This window comes from Sodiomyces alcalophilus, assembly GCF_042370955.1.
Source record: "Sodiomyces alcalophilus JCM 7366 unplaced genomic scaffold ACRALscaffold_8, whole genome shotgun sequence".
Taxonomy (NCBI): Eukaryota; Fungi; Ascomycota; class Sordariomycetes; order Glomerellales; family Plectosphaerellaceae; genus Sodiomyces; species Sodiomyces alcalophilus.
This window is the reverse complement of record NW_027263539.1, coordinates 2,426,178-2,445,566: the sequence shown is the minus strand read 5'-3', so window position 1 is coordinate 2,445,566 and position 19,389 is coordinate 2,426,178. Positions and strand designations below refer to the sequence as shown.

At 56.6% G+C, this 19,389-nt stretch overlaps 8 protein-coding genes across 8 annotated transcripts; 3 read left to right on the top strand and 5 right to left on the bottom strand.

Annotated features, from left to right (window-relative positions):
* Positions 1-1,421: 1,421 nt before the first annotated feature.
* Positions 1,422-3,618, bottom strand: ACRALDRAFT_1078049 (uncharacterized protein). Its single transcript, XM_071018726.1, has 3 exons — positions 3,278-3,618; positions 2,919-3,223; positions 1,422-2,839 (listed from the first exon to the last, which is right to left on the bottom strand). Exons 1-3 carry the CDS (start codon positions 3,340-3,342, stop codon positions 1,734-1,736), a joined length of 1,476 nt encoding a protein of 491 aa, XP_070872082.1. The 5' UTR covers positions 3,343-3,618; the 3' UTR covers positions 1,422-1,733.
* Positions 3,450-3,835, bottom strand: ACRALDRAFT_213363 (uncharacterized protein; the record flags this gene model as incomplete). The annotated part of the gene is made up of 3 exons (XM_071024068.1): positions 3,450-3,532; positions 3,558-3,708; positions 3,743-3,835. 3 exons carry the CDS (start codon positions 3,833-3,835, stop codon positions 3,450-3,452), a joined length of 327 nt encoding a protein of 108 aa, XP_070872081.1.
* Positions 3,836-4,368: 533 nt separating this feature from the next.
* On the top strand, positions 4,369-5,592 carry ACRALDRAFT_2044715 (uncharacterized protein; the record flags this gene model as incomplete). The annotated part of the gene is made up of 3 exons (XM_071021460.1): positions 4,369-4,733; positions 4,797-5,373; positions 5,443-5,592. The coding sequence occupies 3 exons, from the start codon at positions 4,369-4,371 to the stop codon at positions 5,590-5,592; spliced, it is 1,092 nt and encodes a 363-aa protein (XP_070872080.1).
* Positions 5,593-6,616: 1,024 nt separating this feature from the next.
* Positions 6,617-7,220, top strand: ACRALDRAFT_1065988 (uncharacterized protein). The gene has a single exon (XM_071017260.1). The coding sequence runs from the start codon at positions 6,689-6,691 to the stop codon at positions 7,025-7,027; it is 339 nt and encodes a 112-aa protein (XP_070872079.1). The 5' UTR covers positions 6,617-6,688; the 3' UTR covers positions 7,028-7,220.
* An 84-nt stretch (positions 7,221-7,304) lies between these two features.
* ACRALDRAFT_1072802 (uncharacterized protein) lies at positions 7,305-9,278 on the bottom strand (the record flags this gene model as incomplete). The annotated part of the gene is made up of 4 exons (XM_071018025.1): positions 7,305-7,493; positions 7,620-7,811; positions 8,157-9,035; positions 9,204-9,278. The coding sequence occupies 4 exons, from the start codon at positions 9,276-9,278 to the stop codon at positions 7,305-7,307; spliced, it is 1,335 nt and encodes a 444-aa protein (XP_070872078.1).
* Positions 9,279-11,440: 2,162 nt separating this feature from the next.
* Positions 11,441-12,534, top strand: ACRALDRAFT_1078046 (uncharacterized protein). Its single transcript, XM_071018725.1, has one exon. The coding sequence runs from the start codon at positions 11,550-11,552 to the stop codon at positions 11,793-11,795; it is 246 nt and encodes an 81-aa protein (XP_070872077.1). The 5' UTR covers positions 11,441-11,549; the 3' UTR covers positions 11,796-12,534.
* A 1,309-nt stretch (positions 12,535-13,843) lies between these two features.
* ACRALDRAFT_2112456 (uncharacterized protein) lies at positions 13,844-14,901 on the bottom strand (the record flags this gene model as incomplete). The annotated part of the gene is made up of 2 exons (XM_071023575.1): positions 13,844-13,945; positions 14,023-14,901. The coding sequence occupies 2 exons, from the start codon at positions 14,899-14,901 to the stop codon at positions 13,844-13,846; spliced, it is 981 nt and encodes a 326-aa protein (XP_070872076.1).
* A 350-nt stretch (positions 14,902-15,251) lies between these two features.
* On the bottom strand, positions 15,252-18,574 carry ACRALDRAFT_1065984 (glycoside hydrolase family 55 protein). Its single transcript, XM_071017259.1, has one exon. The coding sequence runs from the start codon at positions 18,069-18,071 to the stop codon at positions 15,711-15,713; it is 2,361 nt and encodes a 786-aa protein (XP_070872075.1). The 5' UTR covers positions 18,072-18,574; the 3' UTR covers positions 15,252-15,710.
* Between the last annotated feature and the right edge of the window lie 815 nt (positions 18,575-19,389).

Below are 19,389 nucleotides of genomic sequence, written 5' to 3'. Positions count from 1 at the left end.
ATTCCCGAAATGATGATGGGCCAATGCTGATCTGCATGACGTCTGCCAGTGTGTCAAGAAAGGAGGAAAGGTACCGGTACGTATACAAGTACGTTGTACGCGTCTGGTACTATTCGTACTTCGGTAGAAGCTCCGTTGAACCGTTCTGGGGGTTCTTTCCCCTGCTTCCTCGCTCCATAACCGCTCCAATGCCTTGCACAGCTATGATATTAGCGCATGGGCCACTCTGATTTAGTCCGGGAATATTTCGTAGAACCATCACGAACTTTCTCATATTGCATCCCATTATCATCCGATGAGCGATGCTGTTTGTTTCTTCCTTTCTCAATCCCCTGCCTACCTATCAAGTTGACAAATCGGATCTTTTTCGACCTTTCGAATTGAGTCAGGTCGGTTATACCGAGGCTGTACAACGTACGTTGTACACTATGAGTATCGTACTGAGTACGTATGCACCTTCTGCAGCCGGCCCCATGGAGTTCAGCTTTCCCCTCACGACCCCGCATGTCGTAAGCGGAGATAACAAATCGAGAGGTCAAGGGAGGCTGTACCGAGAACCGGGCATTCCGGTGCCCGGTAAATGTCCATGCGCCGCCCACCAACATACGAATAGGTGAATGCCTCAAATCCAAAGCCATCCCAATAAGGTCAAGTCCGTACGATCCAACGGGAACCCCACCGATCGAAGGAAGGCAGGAGAGCTAACCAATGCCGCCGCGTGGGACACTGGTCGGGCCGTTTCCACAAGTGGAGACGGCGGGGGACGGGAGATGGGAATTCCGAAGAAGAGAAAGAAGGCCAACGTCTCTCGATTCCCAACCGATGTCTTTTGTGAGATTCGTTCTCTGCTTCGAATCTGTATGTATGTGCCATTAGAAAGGAGCAAACCTGATAATCACAGCAGCCTCTCAAATCGACGTACGTTGTAGGCTATCATGCTGGCGCGGATGTACTTGCTTAGTATCCCATGTAATTCATCGCAGCGCTACGGGAACCATGTGGGACCCGCGAGATTTCCATGTCATGTCTCACGCGCATGACGGCCGACGAGTCAGCTTAGTCGGAAGCCCTGGGAAACTCTAAATCCCATGTGCGACTCGTGACGACTATTCGTACGAAGTACTCATACCGTTGGGGGCCTGGGGCCGGAGGCTGACCGAACCGCCGGGCTGACATCACTACCGAGATGTCGGGACCGGAATCACGCCGTCATCTGCAGGTCCGCTGATCCCCAACATTCAAAGGCATTCGACGGGCAACGTTTGATTTCACCCGTGAGCCTGCAAACCATGTGGGTGAAACCGTCAGCTGAAGTATAGGACGGAATAGCCACGAAACCACGTGAAGACCGATGGCTGGGAAAAGCGATGAAATGAATTCAGCTACTACATTACTAATACGCACATATAGGGCATGCACGACGGTACGTCAAGTCGGTGATGTTCTCATATTATTACGTATTATCTAACAAGTAGCGTTAAAATGGCAACTCCAAGACGTGAATGTGTCAGTTCGGTGTGCCCGGTGACCGCGTAACAAGAAAGTCTGCCCCTGCCCCGTCTGTTGGCCCAGGGCTGACTCGTCCTGCGAACAAACTGTACACCCCGACCGCAACCCCAGCTACCTAGGCACTATTGCTGACGTGTGCCCCCCGCTAGCGGAAACGGAAAAACAAGGCGGGTGAAAAGAAGGACGTGAGGGTCGATCAAAATAAAAGGAGCCAAGCCAAGTGACTAATAAATGCCCGGCAAGATCCTCCATCGGACAATCTTCTTGTACTTCTCCCAGTCGTCGCCGTACTTGCGCGAGCACTTGTCGTCGTCGCGGCGGTCGCGGTGGATGAGCAAGATGGCAAAGTAGACGACGTAAAAGTAGGTGATGGGGATGGCCCAGCCCCGGGCCGCGCCCTGGACGACCTCGCGACCGTCGAGGGTCTTGAAGGCGCCCTCGACGCCGGCGTCGACGAGCCCCGAGCCGGCCGAGAGGATCTGGTAGCCAGCCACGCCGGTGGGCAGGGAGTAGGGCCAGGCCTGCAGCCAGTCGCCGAGGTAGTTGATGTGGCGGGCGACGCCCCACCAGCCCGAGGTGATGAGGCGGGTGCCGGCCTTGGTCTCCATGTACTGGAGGTGGGCGACGCGCGGGTCGTTGGGGTTGGTGCGGAACCTGTTCTTCTGGTTGTTGGAGGCGCGGAAGATGTAAAAGGCCAGGGCGATGACGGCGGCGATGGCGGAGAACTCGAGCGCGCTCAGGTGGACCGGGTACATGGACAGGTAGCGCGTCTGGGTCGAGTAGATGAAGGGCAGCCAGGCGACGTCGCCAAACGAGAGCATGAAGCCGAAGCCGTCGGTGGTGATGTCGATGGTGGTCAGGATGGCCGGCTCGTTGTACCAGCAGTCGACCACGTACAGCAGCTGGATGACGGCGATGAAGACGATGCTGTTGGAGGCGAAGCCAAAGGTGCGGTACTGCTTGGCCACAAAGGCAAAGTTGAGCACGGACCAGCCCAGCAGCCCGGGGCGGACCTCCATCCACTGCTTGATGTCAATCTCGCCAATGACGGGGAGCACGACGCGGGGGTTGAGTTCCCGGCCGATGAACCAGTCGTAGATGATATTGCCCGTGGCGCCTCCCTCGGCCAGTTCCCGGTTCTCCTTGTTGCCGGGCTTGACGCTGAAGCTGCGGATGTAGACGAAAGTGGCCAGGCCAAAGGCGATCAGCATGTTGGCCGTGAGGATGGGGATGTAGTTGTCGGCGATGTACACCCAGACGGGCCACTCGGCGCCCTGGGCGAGGGTGCCTGCCAGGCAGATACCAATGATGGTCAAGTTGGAGGAGAGAGCTACCATTTGATTAGTCGGTGGAAAAGACGTTTTTTTTTTTCTTTTTTCTTTTTTTTTTTTTTTTTGCCAGCCACCTACAATTAAATCGGTACTTCAGCCTGCCGCCACAAGCAAGGGTGACGCCCTCCACTTCAAGCGCGGGAAGGAAGCGGTAGAGCAGCGCATTGAGGAGATAGTAGGCCAGAACCATCATGGTGGCGTGGACGCTACCCAGGCCCAAGATGCCCTCTTCAGGCCAACCGACTTCGCGCTTGAATTGTTCGAGGGTGAAGGTCAAAGGGTCGAGAAGAGACGGCGGGGGGCAGCCAGTGACATCGTTGCAGCTGAAGGCGAAGAAGTAGACTAGGACGGGGAGGATGACGGTGATGCCAAAGGTGCCGATGCTGGAGACTTGGTTAGTCCTATCGTTTTCTTTCAATTGGCAAGGAGCAACATACGGGCCTCCAAAGTGGTAGCCATGAGGCGGCGCCTTTGAAGTTGGTTGTTGAGACTGTGACGCCATGTTTTCGGTATGGATTGTAACGGCGAAGGAGTGAGCCGAGAAAGGAGAAGAGGGAAAAAAAAAAAAAAAAAAAGGGTGCTGGACACGTCCTTAACGTTCGCGTCGCGTCAGGCGTCTCGTCCTGGCTCGTCGTCGTCGTCGTCGCAGGCAGCCCAGTGGCTATATGTACAAGAATGGATCGACGCAATCGCTGGGTCAGTAGTTCAGACCACCACGAATACAGGAGCCCAAATGCAAAGTTGAGAGGGGGTTGATCCCGGAGAAGATGGTATCCGGATGGGCTGAGGGGGAGATTGACAAGTCCCCTTCGATGATGCGGACGATGTTGATTGGACCACCACAGAGCTTCTGGTTGGAATAGAAAGGCTCGGAGGAACCCGAGTTCCGGTTCACGGACCACCTGGAAATTACAAACCATCATCTCGTATGTGTCGTATATCTCGTACTCGGACTCAACCCATCGGAAGCTGACGAACCGGCTCTTACGATGCATACTTTGCGATAAAACGATACACTCGGTACTCTATACAGCCTAGGTATGAAGATCACGTCCTCTGTTGGCTGCTTTTACCTACTTGCAGCTGGATACTCAATTCCTGTCCATATACCAAAGCCGAACAGTGATTGTCCTCTTCTCTTCATTGGTATCTGAGACGGAAAATCTTCGGTCCATTCGGCAGAATACCTGGTCTCTTGTATCAAGGGTATCGTCTCATCCAATCATCATGCATCCATGTAAGGCTGACGGCTGCAATGACCATGTGGCTTCGCCTTGTCGCCTTGTCCTCGAATGTCTCGTGAAGTTTATCGTTAAGCCACGTACAAACCCAGGACGCTGTTCGATTCAAGTTGAAGCCACGTCGATTGCGCCGTCGAAACTAATCCTCCATTTCCTACGAGACAATACACGGTCGTACCCTTACCCTTCGGAATTTGTATAAAACGACTTCCAAGTCGACGCGTCTGTCACGCGCCAGGCGCTCGATCGTGTCGAAGCATTCACTCGTTTGACAAACCAGAGACACGATGCGGACCTCACACTTTTCCCTCGCACTCGCTCTCCTAACCGCTTCGCCGGGCCTCGCCTCCGACTCCAAAACAAAGACAACCACGACAGCGTCACAACCCGCATGCACAGCCTATTCCCACAGCACCGGCGCCTTCTTCGACTTGAGCCCCGCCACGGCCAGGAAACCGGGCGAAGGAAAGTCGAGAAAGCGCGGCCCCACCGAAGATTATCACGTCCGAGGCTACGACTATGGACGCAACTTTACCCTGAACATCTGTGGGCCCGTGGTAGACCCGGTCGAGGACGTCGTCGGTCTGGGCAAGGATGACTGGAAGAACGTCAGCGCCTATTACACGTACAAGGGCGAGATTTACTCTATAGGGTTGGTCGCCTCTTCCCCTGATATATGTGGGTGACTCGGACTGATTACCTTGGGGCGCCCCAGGCAACAATCCCTTAACCTTACCAGCCATGGTCGCATGGTGGTCCTGCAATACACCGACGGTTCGCCCTGCGGAGAATCCAAGTCCAAGAACCGGAAGAGGATGATCCGCGCCTTGCCTTCCGAAGCCTCCTTACCCGATACCGACGACGATAATGATGGCACAAAACACGACGACACGTACATCACGAACGACCAAGACGATACGAAAGCCAAGGGAAGAGCGGAGGGGAAGAAAGACGACAAGGCCGACCACCGCCCCCGGCGCAAGTCGGCCACTCTTTCGTTCCGCTGCGAACCCGAACACATCGGAGGCCAGGCCGGCATCTCGTTCGTGGCCGCTGACCCGGACGACTGCGCCTACTTCTTCGAGGTGCGGTCGCAGCACGCCTGCGCCCGCGCCGAGCCCCACCAGCCCGGCAGCGTCGGTCCAGGGACCATCTTCGCCATCATCGTCGCTATCACGGTGCTGGTCTACTTTGGCGGCGGCATCTTCTATCAGCGCACCGTGGCCCATGCCCGCGGCTGGCGCCAGCTCCCCAACTATACCCTGTGGTTCGGCATCTGGAGCTTCATCTGCGTAGGTCCCACGTTCTGCGTGCGTTTTCCTTTGTTCCACAGACTCTAATCTCTCTGCTCTTCCCATTAGGACATGTTCATCATCGCCACATCTTCGTGTGCTCGGCTTATTCCCAGACGACGCGGCTATCACCATATCGACGGATCCCCCCGTCGCGGTCGGAGCAGGGAAGAGGAGAACCGCTTGATTGACCAGCTCGATGAGGAGTGGGACGACTAGATCTGGGCGCATGATAGAAACGGCTGCACATGATAGATTGAAACATCGACCTCTTGGCCTATATGAACCTCGTACGCATTCGATTTCAGCTGCGGTCATCTTTGAGTTGGCGAGCAAGGATGATTGTAACCATTCGACAATGCGCCAGCTGGCAGCGGCCCGATAGAATGACCCCCACTCTCCAGACCTCGTCCGTCTCCTCGTCTCCTCGTCTCCTCGTCTCCTCGTCTCCTCGTCTCCTCGTCTCCTCGTCTCCTCGTCCCTCCATTCCATTATATCGTCAACCGCTTCGACACTTCGCCCTAGTCCAGTTCCTGTCGCGCGGCAAACCATCTATCCATCTCGTCATGTCTTCAATCAGAGCACCTCACGGCCTACCGGATCTCGTGCGGACAGCCTTCAGTCGCGCAAAAACCAATGGCGACCTGACGTACTACGCAACCCAAGTGACGCTTCTCACACCCAATTCCATCCCGGTACGGTCTCTGACCTCCTCAACCCGCTCTAGACTCCTACGGGAAACTGACTCCATGCTCTCCAGTTTCAATTACGCTTCTCGCCCGCTCTCGCGAACAAACCATCCGCCCCTCGCACGGATCCCAAGCCTGGAGCCCCCCACAAACCCTTCGACCCCTTCGAGAACCCCGAACATGGCCCGCTCTTCATCACCGACCTCCCCCCGGCCCATAACCTCGTTCTGAACAAGTTCGCCGTCGTCCCGGAACACTTCATCCTCGCCACGAAGCAGTTCAAGCCACAAACCCACCTCCTCGAACCAGATGACTTGGAAGCGACTTACGCCTGTATCGAAGCCTACCACGAGAACGGCGCCGAAGGAGGCCTCTACGCCTTCTTCAACAGCGGCACGCATTCCGGGGCCAGCCAGCCGCATAGACACCTGCAGCTCTTGCCCGTGGCGCGGATGAAAGAGGGCCTGGAGGACCCCTCGGCCTGGGACGTGCTCGCGAACCGGCTCACGGGAGCCCAATCGTTTGAGACACCATTCAGGACCTTTGCGCGGGCCATTTCACCCGGGGTGACGGCAGAAGAACTCCATGCGACCTACCTGGCGCTGTATCGGCAGGCGGTCGAGGCCATGCGGGACCATTCTCTCCCGGGAACCGAGGTGGACGAGGGCGAGGGCGAGGGCGAGGGCGTCAAGGGTGCAGCATGGATGGAAGGCGAGCCCGCGCAGATCAGCTACAACATGGCCATGACGCGGAATACGTTGGTCATTTGCCCGCGACGGGCCGAGGGCGCCACCATCGTCTCGAGTAGTGGGGACCTCGTGGGCACGCTGAGTCTCAACGGGACGGTGCTGGCTGGGACGGCGTTGGTCAAGAGCGAGGCCGAGTGGGATACCATTCGGAACGATGGCGACGGACGGGTCCTTGCCGATGTTCTGGGCAAGATTGGCCTGCCACCTGACGTTTAAACAGGCGCTGATGCTGCTGCGACATGGATAGCGAGCGAAGCAACCCGGGGGTGCTTCTGCTTCATCTTTATTATAAAGCGAGTAACTAATTATTAGATATGAACTCCTGTCAAGAGGAGGGTCTCAATAGACCTACGAAATCGAAAGGCCGCCTCCCACCCTTTTCCTTGGTATGCCGCTCATCCTGTTCCCGACCGCCTCACCATATGCTCACTCGTGGTGTCCCACGTTACGCAGACTACTATGATAGAAAGAAAAATCCACCGCCCGTCTTCCATCACGCCGCGCTCCTCGACCGTTCCGCCAACGCCAGCTCATCCCACTTCTTCCGACACGTCGCATTCCCAAACAAATACGAGCCCCCCTTTTGATGAATATATTCAGCCACCTGCTTCCACGGCACCTTGGCCGCCTCGGGGCCCATGCCCCGAGTAAACTTGCGTACCGCCTTTTTCAGGAGCTCGATCTGCGTGGTCTCAAAGTCAGCAGGATCCAAAATGGGGGCAGTGGTAACGTGACGGGATATGGCTGGGATAGGGGTAAGGGGAGAGAAGAAACGAAAAGAGAGAAAAGGGTAACAACGGGAACGTACGTCCTTCTCGCTCCACTCCGGCTTGCGAACCCTCTCCTCCCGACTCTTGGTCAACGTCCTGTACCGCCCCCGCAGCGTGCTCTCTGCTTCCGTGAAGCCCCCTGCTGCCCTAATCTCGCGGTACGTCATGCCCTTGCGCTTGGAAACCAGGAGGAATTCGTCCCTGGCTATCCGGTCCGTTGTCGCTTGGTGCTGTAATGGAACTGCGGTGGTCATGCTGGTGTTGTCGTTGCTGGTAAAGTCGGGGTGTGGAAGAGTCGACGGCGCAGGAGACAGGAGGGAGTTCCTGCACGTCACTGGTCTCCGTTGCTGCTCCTCTGTCCGGTGCCTGGCTCCCTTCCCTTCCTTCTCTGTGCGTCCTGACGATGCTTTCAGGGGCCGAGGTTGGAGGAGGCGTGGGGAGGGGAGAACCTTCCTGGGAGATGTTGCTATTTTCGATTGTATTGTATTGGAAGACCGTCGAGCTGTGGGTAGTCGAGGCGATGATGCCACTTCGCGAGTGGTCTGGGAATTGCCGTGTCCTGGCAACGAACTGACCTTGATCGGGAGTTGTTTCCTCTTCTTGGAGGCCGTCGTGCGACCCGTGCCGTTTCTTCGGGACGAATGGTTCGACGACGACACACGGGACGATCCTCTGCGTTGGGCCAAGTCTTTCACGCAAAGGACGTCGTCTTCTTGGTCCCCACTTAGAATTTGTCCGTCGTCTTCATCCGTGGCAAGGAGGTTCAGAGGCACGGGGCCGTCAGAGAAGGCCACCGGGGAAAGAGTCCCTTGCAGAGGGAGATCCTTAGGGGACAAGGTTCCCACCGGCTCCGGCGGCATGGCGACCAACCAAGGAGCCGGGTGCGGCTGTGAGTCGAATGGCCCGCACATGTCGCGAAGAAGGCCGGGCTGGTGCTGCATGTCGACGACAGAGCCATGGGCATCGACTGAGCCGAAGGAGCTGCCTGTTTCCAGGCCTGTCCCGGCTGAGACGGACCCGGAGGGGAAGCGTCCAAAGTCGTGCACATGCCTATCGGCGCCACTGGGATCTGTGGATGGTTGGACATTCGAATAGACAACCGAATCCTGCGACATGAGCATCTCGTGATGCCGCTCCTGGTTGGTTGGCATGGTTGTGGCAGAGAACAAATGACTAGACAAGCTGTCCTGGCCTTGCAGAAGGGGATGGGACATGGCCGGGACCTCCGGCTTAACAAAGCCCGTGAATGCTGATGTCGAAGTAGCGGTCGGAACGGGCCAGGCCAGAAGATGATCCATCATCCCATTGTCTTCACCATGGGCGTAGGCGTGGCAGTGAGAGAGGCCGTTTGGCTGGGCTTGCATGGTGGGGAGGAGAAGAGACGACCGGTCGAAGTATGAATAGGGGGTATTGGCCGTGCCAGTCATGTAGGTGTCTCGGAGTTGTTCACTTGTCTGAAGGAAAACAAAGACCATTAGCCTGTTGTCATTATACATTCGCCGACTCGAACTTGTGTAAATCAGACGTCAAAACCAGGGAGGTCTGCATTCCGAGTTTGCTCCCCTGGAGGTGAACACCCGATGCAAGAGATGATATGGAAAAAGAGATGTGTCTTTACATACCACGTAGTCATCATGCATTCTGTCATACGGATCTGGCAGCCAGTCGTCGACTTCAAACTTATTGACGTTCGTCATGGCGATTGCAGGGCCTTGGTGTTGATGTTCAAGCCCCTGAACACGAACGTCCGACTCCTGGCACGCTCCTTGCTGAAGTGGGGGTTGTCCCGGACAAGGACCAAACTCTGACGGCGGATAGTGACGCTGCCGTTGCTGGCTCTCTGTATTCTCTGCCAACAACCGTTCAACCCGCGGCTGCTGCGTGGACCGGACGGCACTCAACGGGGGGCGGTGGTGACCCGGCCTGCCCAAGAAACTGAGATCCGAGTCTAGGTCGGCGACTGAGTTGTGACAAGTCACTTGGTTCTCGTTGGGAACGAGGCTCTGCTGCTGATGATGCGCCAGTGACGCCCCGGAATCCGAGCTCCCAGGGGTACTGGGCTGCGTCAAGGTGTCGGGGGTAGGGACTGAGACTATCGTCTGCGGAACTGACGCTCCTTTTGTCGCTGCCTGTTCTTTCTGCGAGGACAGAAAGTCGTGGCCCCTGAATATGACGGGGCAGGGATGGTTAGGCTGACAATGACAGTCAAGTTGAGCGAGATCCGGGGGTTGTTGGTTCCACGAATGAATACGATGGCCGTGATGATGGTCATAAAGTTGATGAGCGTAAAACGGATAGTCATAAACCTGTTTGAGAGCAAAGTCCTCCGACTCGACGTCGTGAAAGGCCAGCCCGGGTGTCGTGCTGCTCATAAACATGGCGTCTTTGAGCCCTTGGTAGGACAATGCAACAACCATGATATCGTATACGTCTGTATCTGGAAGCGATGCTGCGGCTTTTCCCTTCACCGCTTCGTTCTACACGTTCTATGGAGTCTCCTTCTTTCCCCGGTCCAAGACGCTGCTGCGAGTGTGTAGTTGGCTAGGTGGCAATGTCGTCTTCCGTATGCATGGAAGGGCGGGGAAGCGAGAGACAGGCCACCGAGAGACTGGTTCGGCGGTCAGACTTGCGCGAGGGCTTGGGAACTGAGGGGCCGGCAGTAAAGATGCCCTATGACGGTTGGGTCTATACGTGACTGGCCGGCGGTGGAGGCTTATGGTGCGTACGTGTTTCGCTATAGAATCTCCCAAGGCCGGGATCCGGTTTTTCGTTTAATTCAAGTAAAGATACCCGATGTTGACGACCTTCGGTCTAAGAGAGAGGCGACATTGTTAGTAATGTCTCTACCCACGAGCGGTGAATCCTCAAGGGCCCAATGGAGGGTGGCAGCTGACTTGACTCCAGCCTTGACGGCTTCCTTATCCCGGACAAGTAAGAGGAAAGATGTGAGTTGTGTGGGGGAGAGTAAGGATGTCCGTTGCGGGTTGTTCGGCACACACGTACTCGTTTCCTGGGCCGACTGAATCAACCGCTAGACAAGACTTGTTTTGTTTCTCTTTGCACATCAACTTGAGAAGGGCAAGTTCGTGACGAAAACAAAAGAAAACGACGACGAGTCCGAGCATGAACAAGGTGACCGTTGTCTTTCTAATATGACAAGCCAGGCTATCCGATCCATCCCCCTTTCTCTCGCTCCCCTGATCATTTCAAGCACAAGACAGGTCATATTTTGGAAAGATAATTTCATCTTTCCCGTCCAGAGACCAGGGGCTAATACGATCTGCAACTGGAGGAGATCAGTGCGAGGCAAAGAAGATCCGGACGTCTACAAGCGTCCACCACGTTGCCCAAAACGTAAGCCTCTGGGTGGGCCTGAAGAGCCGCTTCGCCCAGGGGTTGTCTCCCTATACGGCACCAGGGGTCAAATCCGGTACGGGTCTTGAAGCTGACCCTACGACGTACAGATCTTCATTGTGCCAGGGTTAGAACGGAAAAGAGGGCCTAATAAAGTCTCCGGGTGGGAAACAGAGAGACTTGGGTGCAGGTTGAGAAATGACAAGCATGGAGAAGTCGAGCCACATGGCATGTCATCCTGGACCATCTAGACCGCAAGGGGCATGCTTGCTTCAGCTGGAAGCTGGAACAGTACGCTGGAACCGTTTAACAGTCTACTTTTCCTAAAGAAGGCCAGGTCCCACTGGATTGTCGGCAACGTAGCTTGATCTTTACATCGTGGCCGGGGGGCTCATGTATCCACCTTCTCAGGCTGGATGTGGTCAGCAAGGGGCCCCAGATACTGCATAAGATCGACCGGCTCTAAAGGAAAAAAGAGGACACAACGGAGACTTGACGTACTTCGAGCCTCGTGCCCACCTGGCTGACATTAGCTTTAGCTACCCTGTAAAGATCAGACCCAGTCTTTGACACATCAAGTTGACAACACCGCTCCACGGTCCGCCGCCGGAATCATGCATGAGCTCAGCCAGAACCTCAACCACCCGCTTGCCGATACAGTCAGTTTGGAAATGGCACTGATTTGTCAGACGCCGCAAGGAGATGCGCAGGAGACTCTGCATAAACCACGTATCCCACGAATGGTTGAACGCCTGGAGGCGGAGCAGAGCAGCTGCAGAGCCTGCATTCCTCCCTCCGGAGGAACTCTTATTCGTTCTCACCGGCTCGCAGCAGTGAATGTGCTGTCGATCTGGGGTTGACCGACCACAGCGTACCGTTGAATACACGCCGTGGAGGTCTAGAAAAGTAGAGGCGAAAATGTAAAGGGCGGAACTCCAAAGGCATCACTGCAGTCTGTTTGCTTTGCGTTTGCCCCGACCTGGACTTTCCACCTGCAACGGACGGGGAGCTAAAAGGCGGATCAACAGTCCATACGCAGTGGCAAAGAGGCAAATCACTGACGATTGTCACATATCAGAAATAAGCGTCGGGCTGTCAAATGCTCCATGTCCGTGCCGTTTTCCTCTCGGCCGCCACCAACTCGTTCGCCGGGGTCGGAACAACAGGGGTTAGAAAAGATTGAGAGAAAAAGACGGGAAAAAAAAAAAGGAAAAATGACCAGTTCGTTTTCCACCTGGGTCAAAGTGGCGTGGCATGGATCCTACTGGTAGAAAGCCGGTTGTTTGCATGTGACGTGGGGGCGTTTCCCAGAGTCCGCCTGCGTGGAATATGCAGAGTCGACATGCAGCATGCCGCTGCCGGTGATGTGGGACGGTGGACCGGGGGACGGTGGACCGGGGGACGGTGGACCGGGGTCCCGCGGTTCTCTCGCCCCCCCTCCGGCTCTGGACCGGATGGCCTTGTGCAACGTCACGGATGGGACCGAGAGACCTTGCAGATACAAATTAGTCTCCGATGACGGTGCCGTTTAGCTCTTGGTTGTTCTCTTCTTTTCTTTTTCGGCTCGAGGTGTGTCCAGGGTTCGGGGAGCGGTCAACGCGGTGAATCGTCTATGTTTAGGTAATGTTTGCCTTCTTATGCGGCAGATAGGCATAGGTAGCATCGATAGTTTGAGAGTAAGCCATGCATTAACGGCTGAGACTCACCCAAGGGAAGTTCAACGATTAGTTGGTTTCCAGAGTACACCCCAGTTTCTCTGTGCAGTTCAAGTTACTCTAAGCCAGAGCACTCGTGCGGTGTAATGTCTCCATGTCGTCACTCTCGTGGCAGTGGACAGTAGGAAACAACACGACATGAAATGGTCAGTAGAAAGGACCCGACCCCGTACGTCAGCTTCCCGTGCCGTCGAGCAAAAAGGGCCACCATGAGACACTGTTGACGTCTTACACACGTGTGTTATGGGAGAGTGAGTCTGGGATCCATGTGGGCGTGAGACACGCATGCCAGGATGCATAACCTCAGCTCTCCTGTCTCCCAAGCTGTCATCTGTCATAGAGGAAACATTGAACATACACGGCGAGCTAAATGGTTTGAAGCAAGTCGTCTTGTGCTGTAGAGATGTGGTAAAAATCCAATAACGGCCCAACGGGGGGGGGGGTGAGGATCGTCAGCCACCGGATCGCGCCATGGATCCGCGGCCACCATGGGCGCCTCGCCCGTTCAAACGGTTCTGGCTGTTCCTTACCCGGGCCATGGCGCCTGTGGCAAAGCGCTGCGAACGACGCCTGCAAACAGCAGGCCGAGGCTGGTCGCTAGTCTGCGGGATGGCACGTCCGAGGACATCAATCTGACCTCATCGAACGGAGACCCAGCAGGGGGACAACACTATCGAGCGCGAGTGAATGTCAGGGAGATGAGTGCAATATCTGCCTGTTTTCCTCTGTCGATGGAGGAACAAGACGGCAAATGAATACCAGTGGCACACCTTCGGTCCCTTTCTCCCACCCCAGTCGCCTTTTGAGCTCAATTCTCTCGGAAACTAGGTACGGGGCACAGGCACAGGCACAGCGTTTGCTCCGATAGTTGCTAGACGTTGCCACACGTCAAACGAAGGAGAGTGAGGTAATTTGGGAGCCGAGACCATTGGACGACACAGCTGTGTAGTATGGCATCGGGAATTGGTTCTTCTATTCGTCTCTCATTTATCTCTCCTGAGAAGGTATCGGATGGATCGGCGTGTCTCCAGTCCCATCTCCCCCTAGTTCGTAGAGTGGCCTTCTCCCCTGACATGAGCAGCAAGAGAGAAGGGGAGTATCTATATAAGTCGATGAGATCGTCGTAACCCTCGTGTGCTGTGAATGACAAAAGACGCTCGGCATGACTTGCAGGGGGTTCCGGGTGCCTGCCTCTATACTCCCGGCAGACCAACGAACTGGCGCACAGCAGGGACGAACCTGGGCAGAATGTAAACAGCGTAGAGAGCAATGGCGGAAGCGAGAAGGCCCGTAGTCTATGAATAGAGAAAGAAATTGTCAGTGTTTCCCACCCTTCCCAACTATATATCCCACTCGACATAACGACACGTACCTTCTCAAACCAAGTGTGAAAGTAGATGGCCGTCATGAGCAACATCCACAAGTTCAAGCCAACCACCGCGGCCACAACCTTCCCTCCCAATGCGAGAGCCTCCTCGCCTCGCCGTCTTGTCCTCTCCATGGTCGTATCAGCTTCGACACGGGCACCCTTGACAGCCCCATCGTGCATAACGATGCTGCGATCGTCCCGGTGCCCACAGTGCCGCCAATAGACCCAGCCGACCTCGGAAAGAAGGAAGCCGCTGGAGAGGACAAGCATGAACACATGCCCCGAGATGTCATGGCCGCCCTCCCACGCCCCACCGGCCGACTTGCATGCCAGCGCACTAACCACCTCCCCGAAATCCATGGCCGAGCCCCCCACCCCCTCCTGCGCCTCCTTCTGCAGCGCGACCTCGCACCGACCGCCCGTCAGGATAAAGTGGCGATCAATCAGCGGCGGCCCGAAGCACCACTGCGTAGCCAGGAACCAGGCGCCCGTGACGAGGACCCACCTCGTGCAGGCCGCGGCGTAGCGCTTCGCCGAAGCCCCTCCGCGGAAGGTGGGGTGTGTGAGGACAAAGGCGGCGAAGGCGACGGTGGTCCAGAACCACCCCCTCTTGACAAAAAAGACGTTCAGCAGGTTATCCTTGCGCGCGAAGTAGCCCGGCGCCTCGTCCGGGTGTTGCGCGTGTGATTGCGTGGTCGTGTCGAACTCGGCGCGGCGCACTTCGGGGGAGAGCAGGGAGAAGAGGGTCCCGAAAGCGAGGAGGGCGGGGAAGAAGGCCAGGATGGCGGTCTCAAAGGGTGTCGGTAGGAAAGGAGAGTTGCGTTTGGTCGGTATGGAGAGCCCTGTCGCGGTGGGAGGCGGAGAGGGAGAGGAGGAGGACATGGCGTGTCGTTCTTCGGCGAGCGCACGGCGGGTTCTGGTGGAAGCGCGGAGGTACGTTGATGGAGAGGAGTCATCCATGATGGAGGGTAATGGTGTACACCCTGCGTTATTGCATTGACAGCGTAGTGTAGTGTTGGGGAAGAGGAGGATGTCGCCGAGGTGGAGGAAAGGGTGAGTCGTGGCGCGAGGCAGGAAATTTCCAGGAATGGGAATTCTCGTAGGTGGCAGGGCAGCTATGACGTCTGCGGTCTGCCTACCGTCGCGGTACGTAGGTACTTAGTTACATGGGACTGACTCACTGAAAAGTCAGCTGATTAATCACGTGTTCTTACGCGTAATAACCGACATGCCCAAAGTCGTTGGATGAATTGTCAACTTTTCACAATAAAACTCAGTGCAACTACAGAGTACGGGACAGACTTGTGATATGCGGCCTTATTAGGACTATCCAGTGTAGTTAATGTACAGAAGCAATTTAGTCTGCACGTCTCGTCTGCAAGTCCGGCCACCAAGCCCTGTCATGCCGTGCGTCGGCTCTCCCTTGAGAGCACATGGTATCCTTGGTTCCCCCTGTTTCAGTAAAAGCAAAAAGCCACACCATATGAGGCCCTGAGGGAAAAAGAAAAGAGGCCAGGCCAGCATGGGCTATCTACAGAAGTGGAAGAGAAGAACCAGACATGGTCAACCGACTCCCTGGAGTCAGTTCCCTGGAGTCAGTTTGTGACTGAAAAGGTCTCCATCCGTTCCATTTGGCCAGGAAGAAAATAGGCAAGAAGAAAAAGGGCAAGTGAAAAGGAAACAAGAAAAGATCAAGAGTGAAAGGTGGCCAGGGTGGCGCAGAAATTGTTTCGGTTATCGCTGTCCAGGGCGACATTGCTCCCATCAACGGTGATCATGCTGACGGCGGCTTTGGTGCTGATGCCGTAGAAATGAACCGAGCTGTTCTCGAGCAAAGTCATGTGGTCCTGGCAATTGTTCTCCGGGACGCACTGCTGGGCATAGTTGTCGAAGAACGAGTACATGCCGGCGCCGAACAGGAAGATGCCCTTCGAGTCGATGGCCCTCACGCCCCAGGTACGGGCGCAGCGGCCGTTCTGGATGGAGTGCTGGGCGCAAAAGGCCTCAAAGTCCGGGTCGAGCCAGGGTCCCTGCGTGTGCGGGGTGAAGGGGACGTGGGCGTCCGGGTTGCCCTGGAAGTAGGCCGTCTCGGTCTGGATGTGGCCGAGGAAGACGTTGTCGGCCGAGTTGAACTGGTAGTTGTACAGCACGTTGTGCTCCGAAGCGGTGCCCCAGAACCAGGCGCCCTTGGTCGACTCGATGAGCACGCCGCGGCCGTTGTAGATGTTGATCTGCTCCCATCCAGGCAGGTCCAGCTCGTGGTCCGACACCCACCACCAGACGTTCTCAAAGTAGCCCGACGACGACTCGGTGATGTGGGTCAGCATCCAGCTGCCGATGCACTCTGGGTTGGGGGCGGTGGTCACTTGGGGAGTCTTGGCGCACTTGTCCGACTGCAGGCGGGTGCCGGCCGAGCCGCCGATGCGGAAGTGCACGTCCCAGAGACCGGCGGCGGCAGGGGAGCTGCCCTCGATGTTGAACTCCATCAGGATGACGCCCGGCTGAGGGCCCTGGGTCTCGATCATAAAGTCGATCATCTCAAAAGTGCCGACGTCGCCCGGCTCGCCAACGCGGAGCATGGGCTTGGGGTTCGCCTGGTCCTGGAAGTTGGAGTTTCCGCCGGCCATGAGGAGCGGCCAGATCTCGCCGACGATGCGGATGTTCTTGGGGACCTGCACGGTGTCGGTGATGATATAGGCGCCGTGGTCGAAATAGACGACGTCGTCCGGGCCGGCACTGTTGAGGAGGGCCTGGATGGCGGCGGTATCGTCGGTGGCGCCATCACCGGCACAACCGTGAGCCTTGGCGCGGAGGAAGCGGGAGGCGGGAACGTCACCGTACTGCGGCTTGGCACGGGCGACGAAGCGGCCGTTGGAATCGACGAGCTGGGGCGGGCGCTGGACGGCCGACTGGGGGCCCTGGACGTCCTCGCCGCCATTCTGAACGGTGTAGGCGCGACCCTGGGTCCACGAGGAAATGACCTGGTTGCCCTCGAGAAGGACCTCGCCGGTGACCTCGTTCTGAACGGCCGCACGCACGCCGGAGGACATGTCGACGTTGTCAAGGATCAAGGTGCCGTTGGTCCAAGGGGACGAAGGGACGTGGGCTTGCATGACACCGACGTCGGTGGCGGAGACGGTGCTGTCAAGGAGGAGGACGGAGCCGACGGTCTGGGCATCGATGTGGCCGCCGTTGGCCATGTTGATGCCGATGTTGCAGTTGTTGATGTTGAGGCCGTGGAAGGTCCAGAGCCAGTTCCAGTTCATGAAGATGGCGGTGTCGCAGTTGTTGAAGGTCAGGTTGCGGGTGGTGAACTGCTGGCTGCCGATGAACATGCCGTAGCGGCCGCCGTTGAAGACGAGGTCGGTCATGAAGCCGCCCGAGCCGTTGTCAATGAAGATACCCTGCTGGGCGCCACCGCTGTGCATGTTGAAGACGATGTTCTGCAAGCTCGTGGCCTGGGCGACCTGCCAGTGGATTCCGGTGCCGGTGGAGGCGGGCTGAGCGGTCAGGTCGACGATGAAGTTGCGCATCTGACGGAAGAAGTTGTTCTGGTTCGTCCAGGCGTTGTTGCCCTGGTCGTCATAGGGGTTGGCGTCGACGACGGCCATGCCCGTGAAATGGGCGGCGGCGCGCAGGGTGGGGGGGTTGTGCAGGTCGCCGACCATGTGAGTGTAGTACATGGGGATCAGGGGCCTGCTGACGAGGTAAACGCCGGGAGGGAAGTAGACAAGAGCGGGGGTGGTGGTCTGCGAGTCACAGCCGAAGTAGCAACGGTCGCCCGAGGACATGGCCTGGTTGATGGCGTCGGTATCATCGGTGACGCCATCACCGACGGCACCGAAGTCCTTGACATTGCGGAAGACTTTGTATCCCTCGGCGCCAAAGGCAGCAGCTCCCTCGCGCTCGATCTGAGCGAACCACCAGTCGGAGGTGGCAGCAGGGGCGCCGCTATTACCGTCCTGGGGGGCGGCGGTGGGCACGGCGGCGGACAGAGAGATGAGGCTCGTGGCCAAAAGGAAGGTCGTGACGACCGACGCGAGGCCCATCATGATGAACCAGCACGCCGTCGATGTATTGTGGGAATGGTTTTCAGAAAGAGAGTGTAGTTGATTTGGAGAGAGTGACTGTTTAGGTATGATGGTCAGCTAAAAATGAAGTCCCGGTATAGAGAACGTGTGATGGTTGAAGAGAGAGAAGAGAGGATGGACGAGGGGAAATATATCAAGATGTGCGTGAAAGGAGAGGAAGCGAGAACAAGCGAGGGGAGGGGTAAAGTAAAGGTAAGGGGAAGAACTGATGGTTAGGGTAGGGGCCAGGCCGGGGAAGAGGGAAGGAGGAATGTGAGGAAGGGGCAATGAGGCAGGAGCAATGAGGAAGGAGCAGTGAGGGGGGAAGTACAGGACGGAAGTACCAAGGAGGTAAAGGGCAGGAGAGAGCGCGTCAGGGTAGAACTGTCAAGTCTTCTCGGCTTAGGCAATTGGGTATGTAAAGAATATAGCCAAGATGCCACTGAGCTTGACAAGTCCAGAAACGACGTTCAACGTACCTTTTGTGTTGACGATGTGGATGTTAGGGTGGGGAGAGATGTAGGAAGAATCTGTTTTTATACCCCGTCAGAGAAAGGAATGATTTGATACTGGCTGCCTGGTCGTGGTGAAAGAAGAGAAAAAAAGGAAGACGATAAAGGGGAGAGGTGATGTTAAAAGGTGATGTGCCTGCCTGCCTTGAAGTAAGGAGCCAGACGTGATAATGCTCTTTCCGTTCTAGACCCGTTATATTGACGGACATGCCTTTGCATGGCATGGCATGGGTGCCACTTGGCCCTCAGTGTTGCTTGACGGGTCACCTGGCGCATGGATCTGCGAATGCTACCACTGTCCAGCCTGCGTCGTTGATGCTACTGCGGATCCGAACTCTCGGCATCGTCATGTCTGCGCTCCCTGTCCTAGCTGTGACCTATGCATCTGCCTCTCACTTACACCTGGCGAGAATCACCGATCCTTGCCTGGTGCCTAGAGAGCAGGCCGAATTCTTTCCTGTCCGTGTCCCGGAACAAGGCGAAGAACTGGGACGAGGGGCAGGGAAAGGCAGGAATGCGAGGGGACGAACACGAGGCTTGGTGCCTCATGCCGAGGGTGGGGGAAGCTGGGTGCACATGTAACCACTTACCCCGGAGCGGGCGACGGCGCTGGTGGAGAAGCCGACAACACGGAGCTCGAGACCTTATCGGGAAGGTGATGCGTTGGTAGCTGGCGTGTAGATGAGAGGAGAGCGAGGCCAGCTCGTGAAGATTGTGAATACAGGGAGGGGTAGAAGAAAGAATCGAAGAGAATGGGAGAGGGCGGAGCTGAGGCAAGGGAGAGACAA

Bases quoted from the DNA above. Each gene is read 5' to 3' on its own strand.
- ACRALDRAFT_1078049 (XM_071018726.1), bottom strand. From the start codon at position 3,342: ATGGCGTCACAGTCTCAACAACCAACTTCAAAGGCGCCGCCTCATGGC. The intron at 3,224-3,277 runs GTATGTTGCTCC...CCAAGTCTCCAG, and splicing joins GGCTACCACTTTGGAGGCCC to CATCGGCACCTTTGGCATCA. The intron at 2,840-2,918 runs GTAGGTGGCTGG...ATCAAATGGTAG, and splicing joins GCTGAAGTACCGATTTAATT to CTCTCTCCTCCAACTTGACC.
- ACRALDRAFT_1078046 (XM_071018725.1), top strand. From the start codon at position 11,550: ATGCATGAGCTCAGCCAGAACCTCAACCACCCGCTTGCCGATACAGTC.
- ACRALDRAFT_1065984 (XM_071017259.1), bottom strand. From the start codon at position 18,071: ATGATGGGCCTCGCGTCGGTCGTCACGACCTTCCTTTTGGCCACGAGC.
- ACRALDRAFT_1065988 (XM_071017260.1), top strand. From the start codon at position 6,689: ATGCGGGACCATTCTCTCCCGGGAACCGAGGTGGACGAGGGCGAGGGC.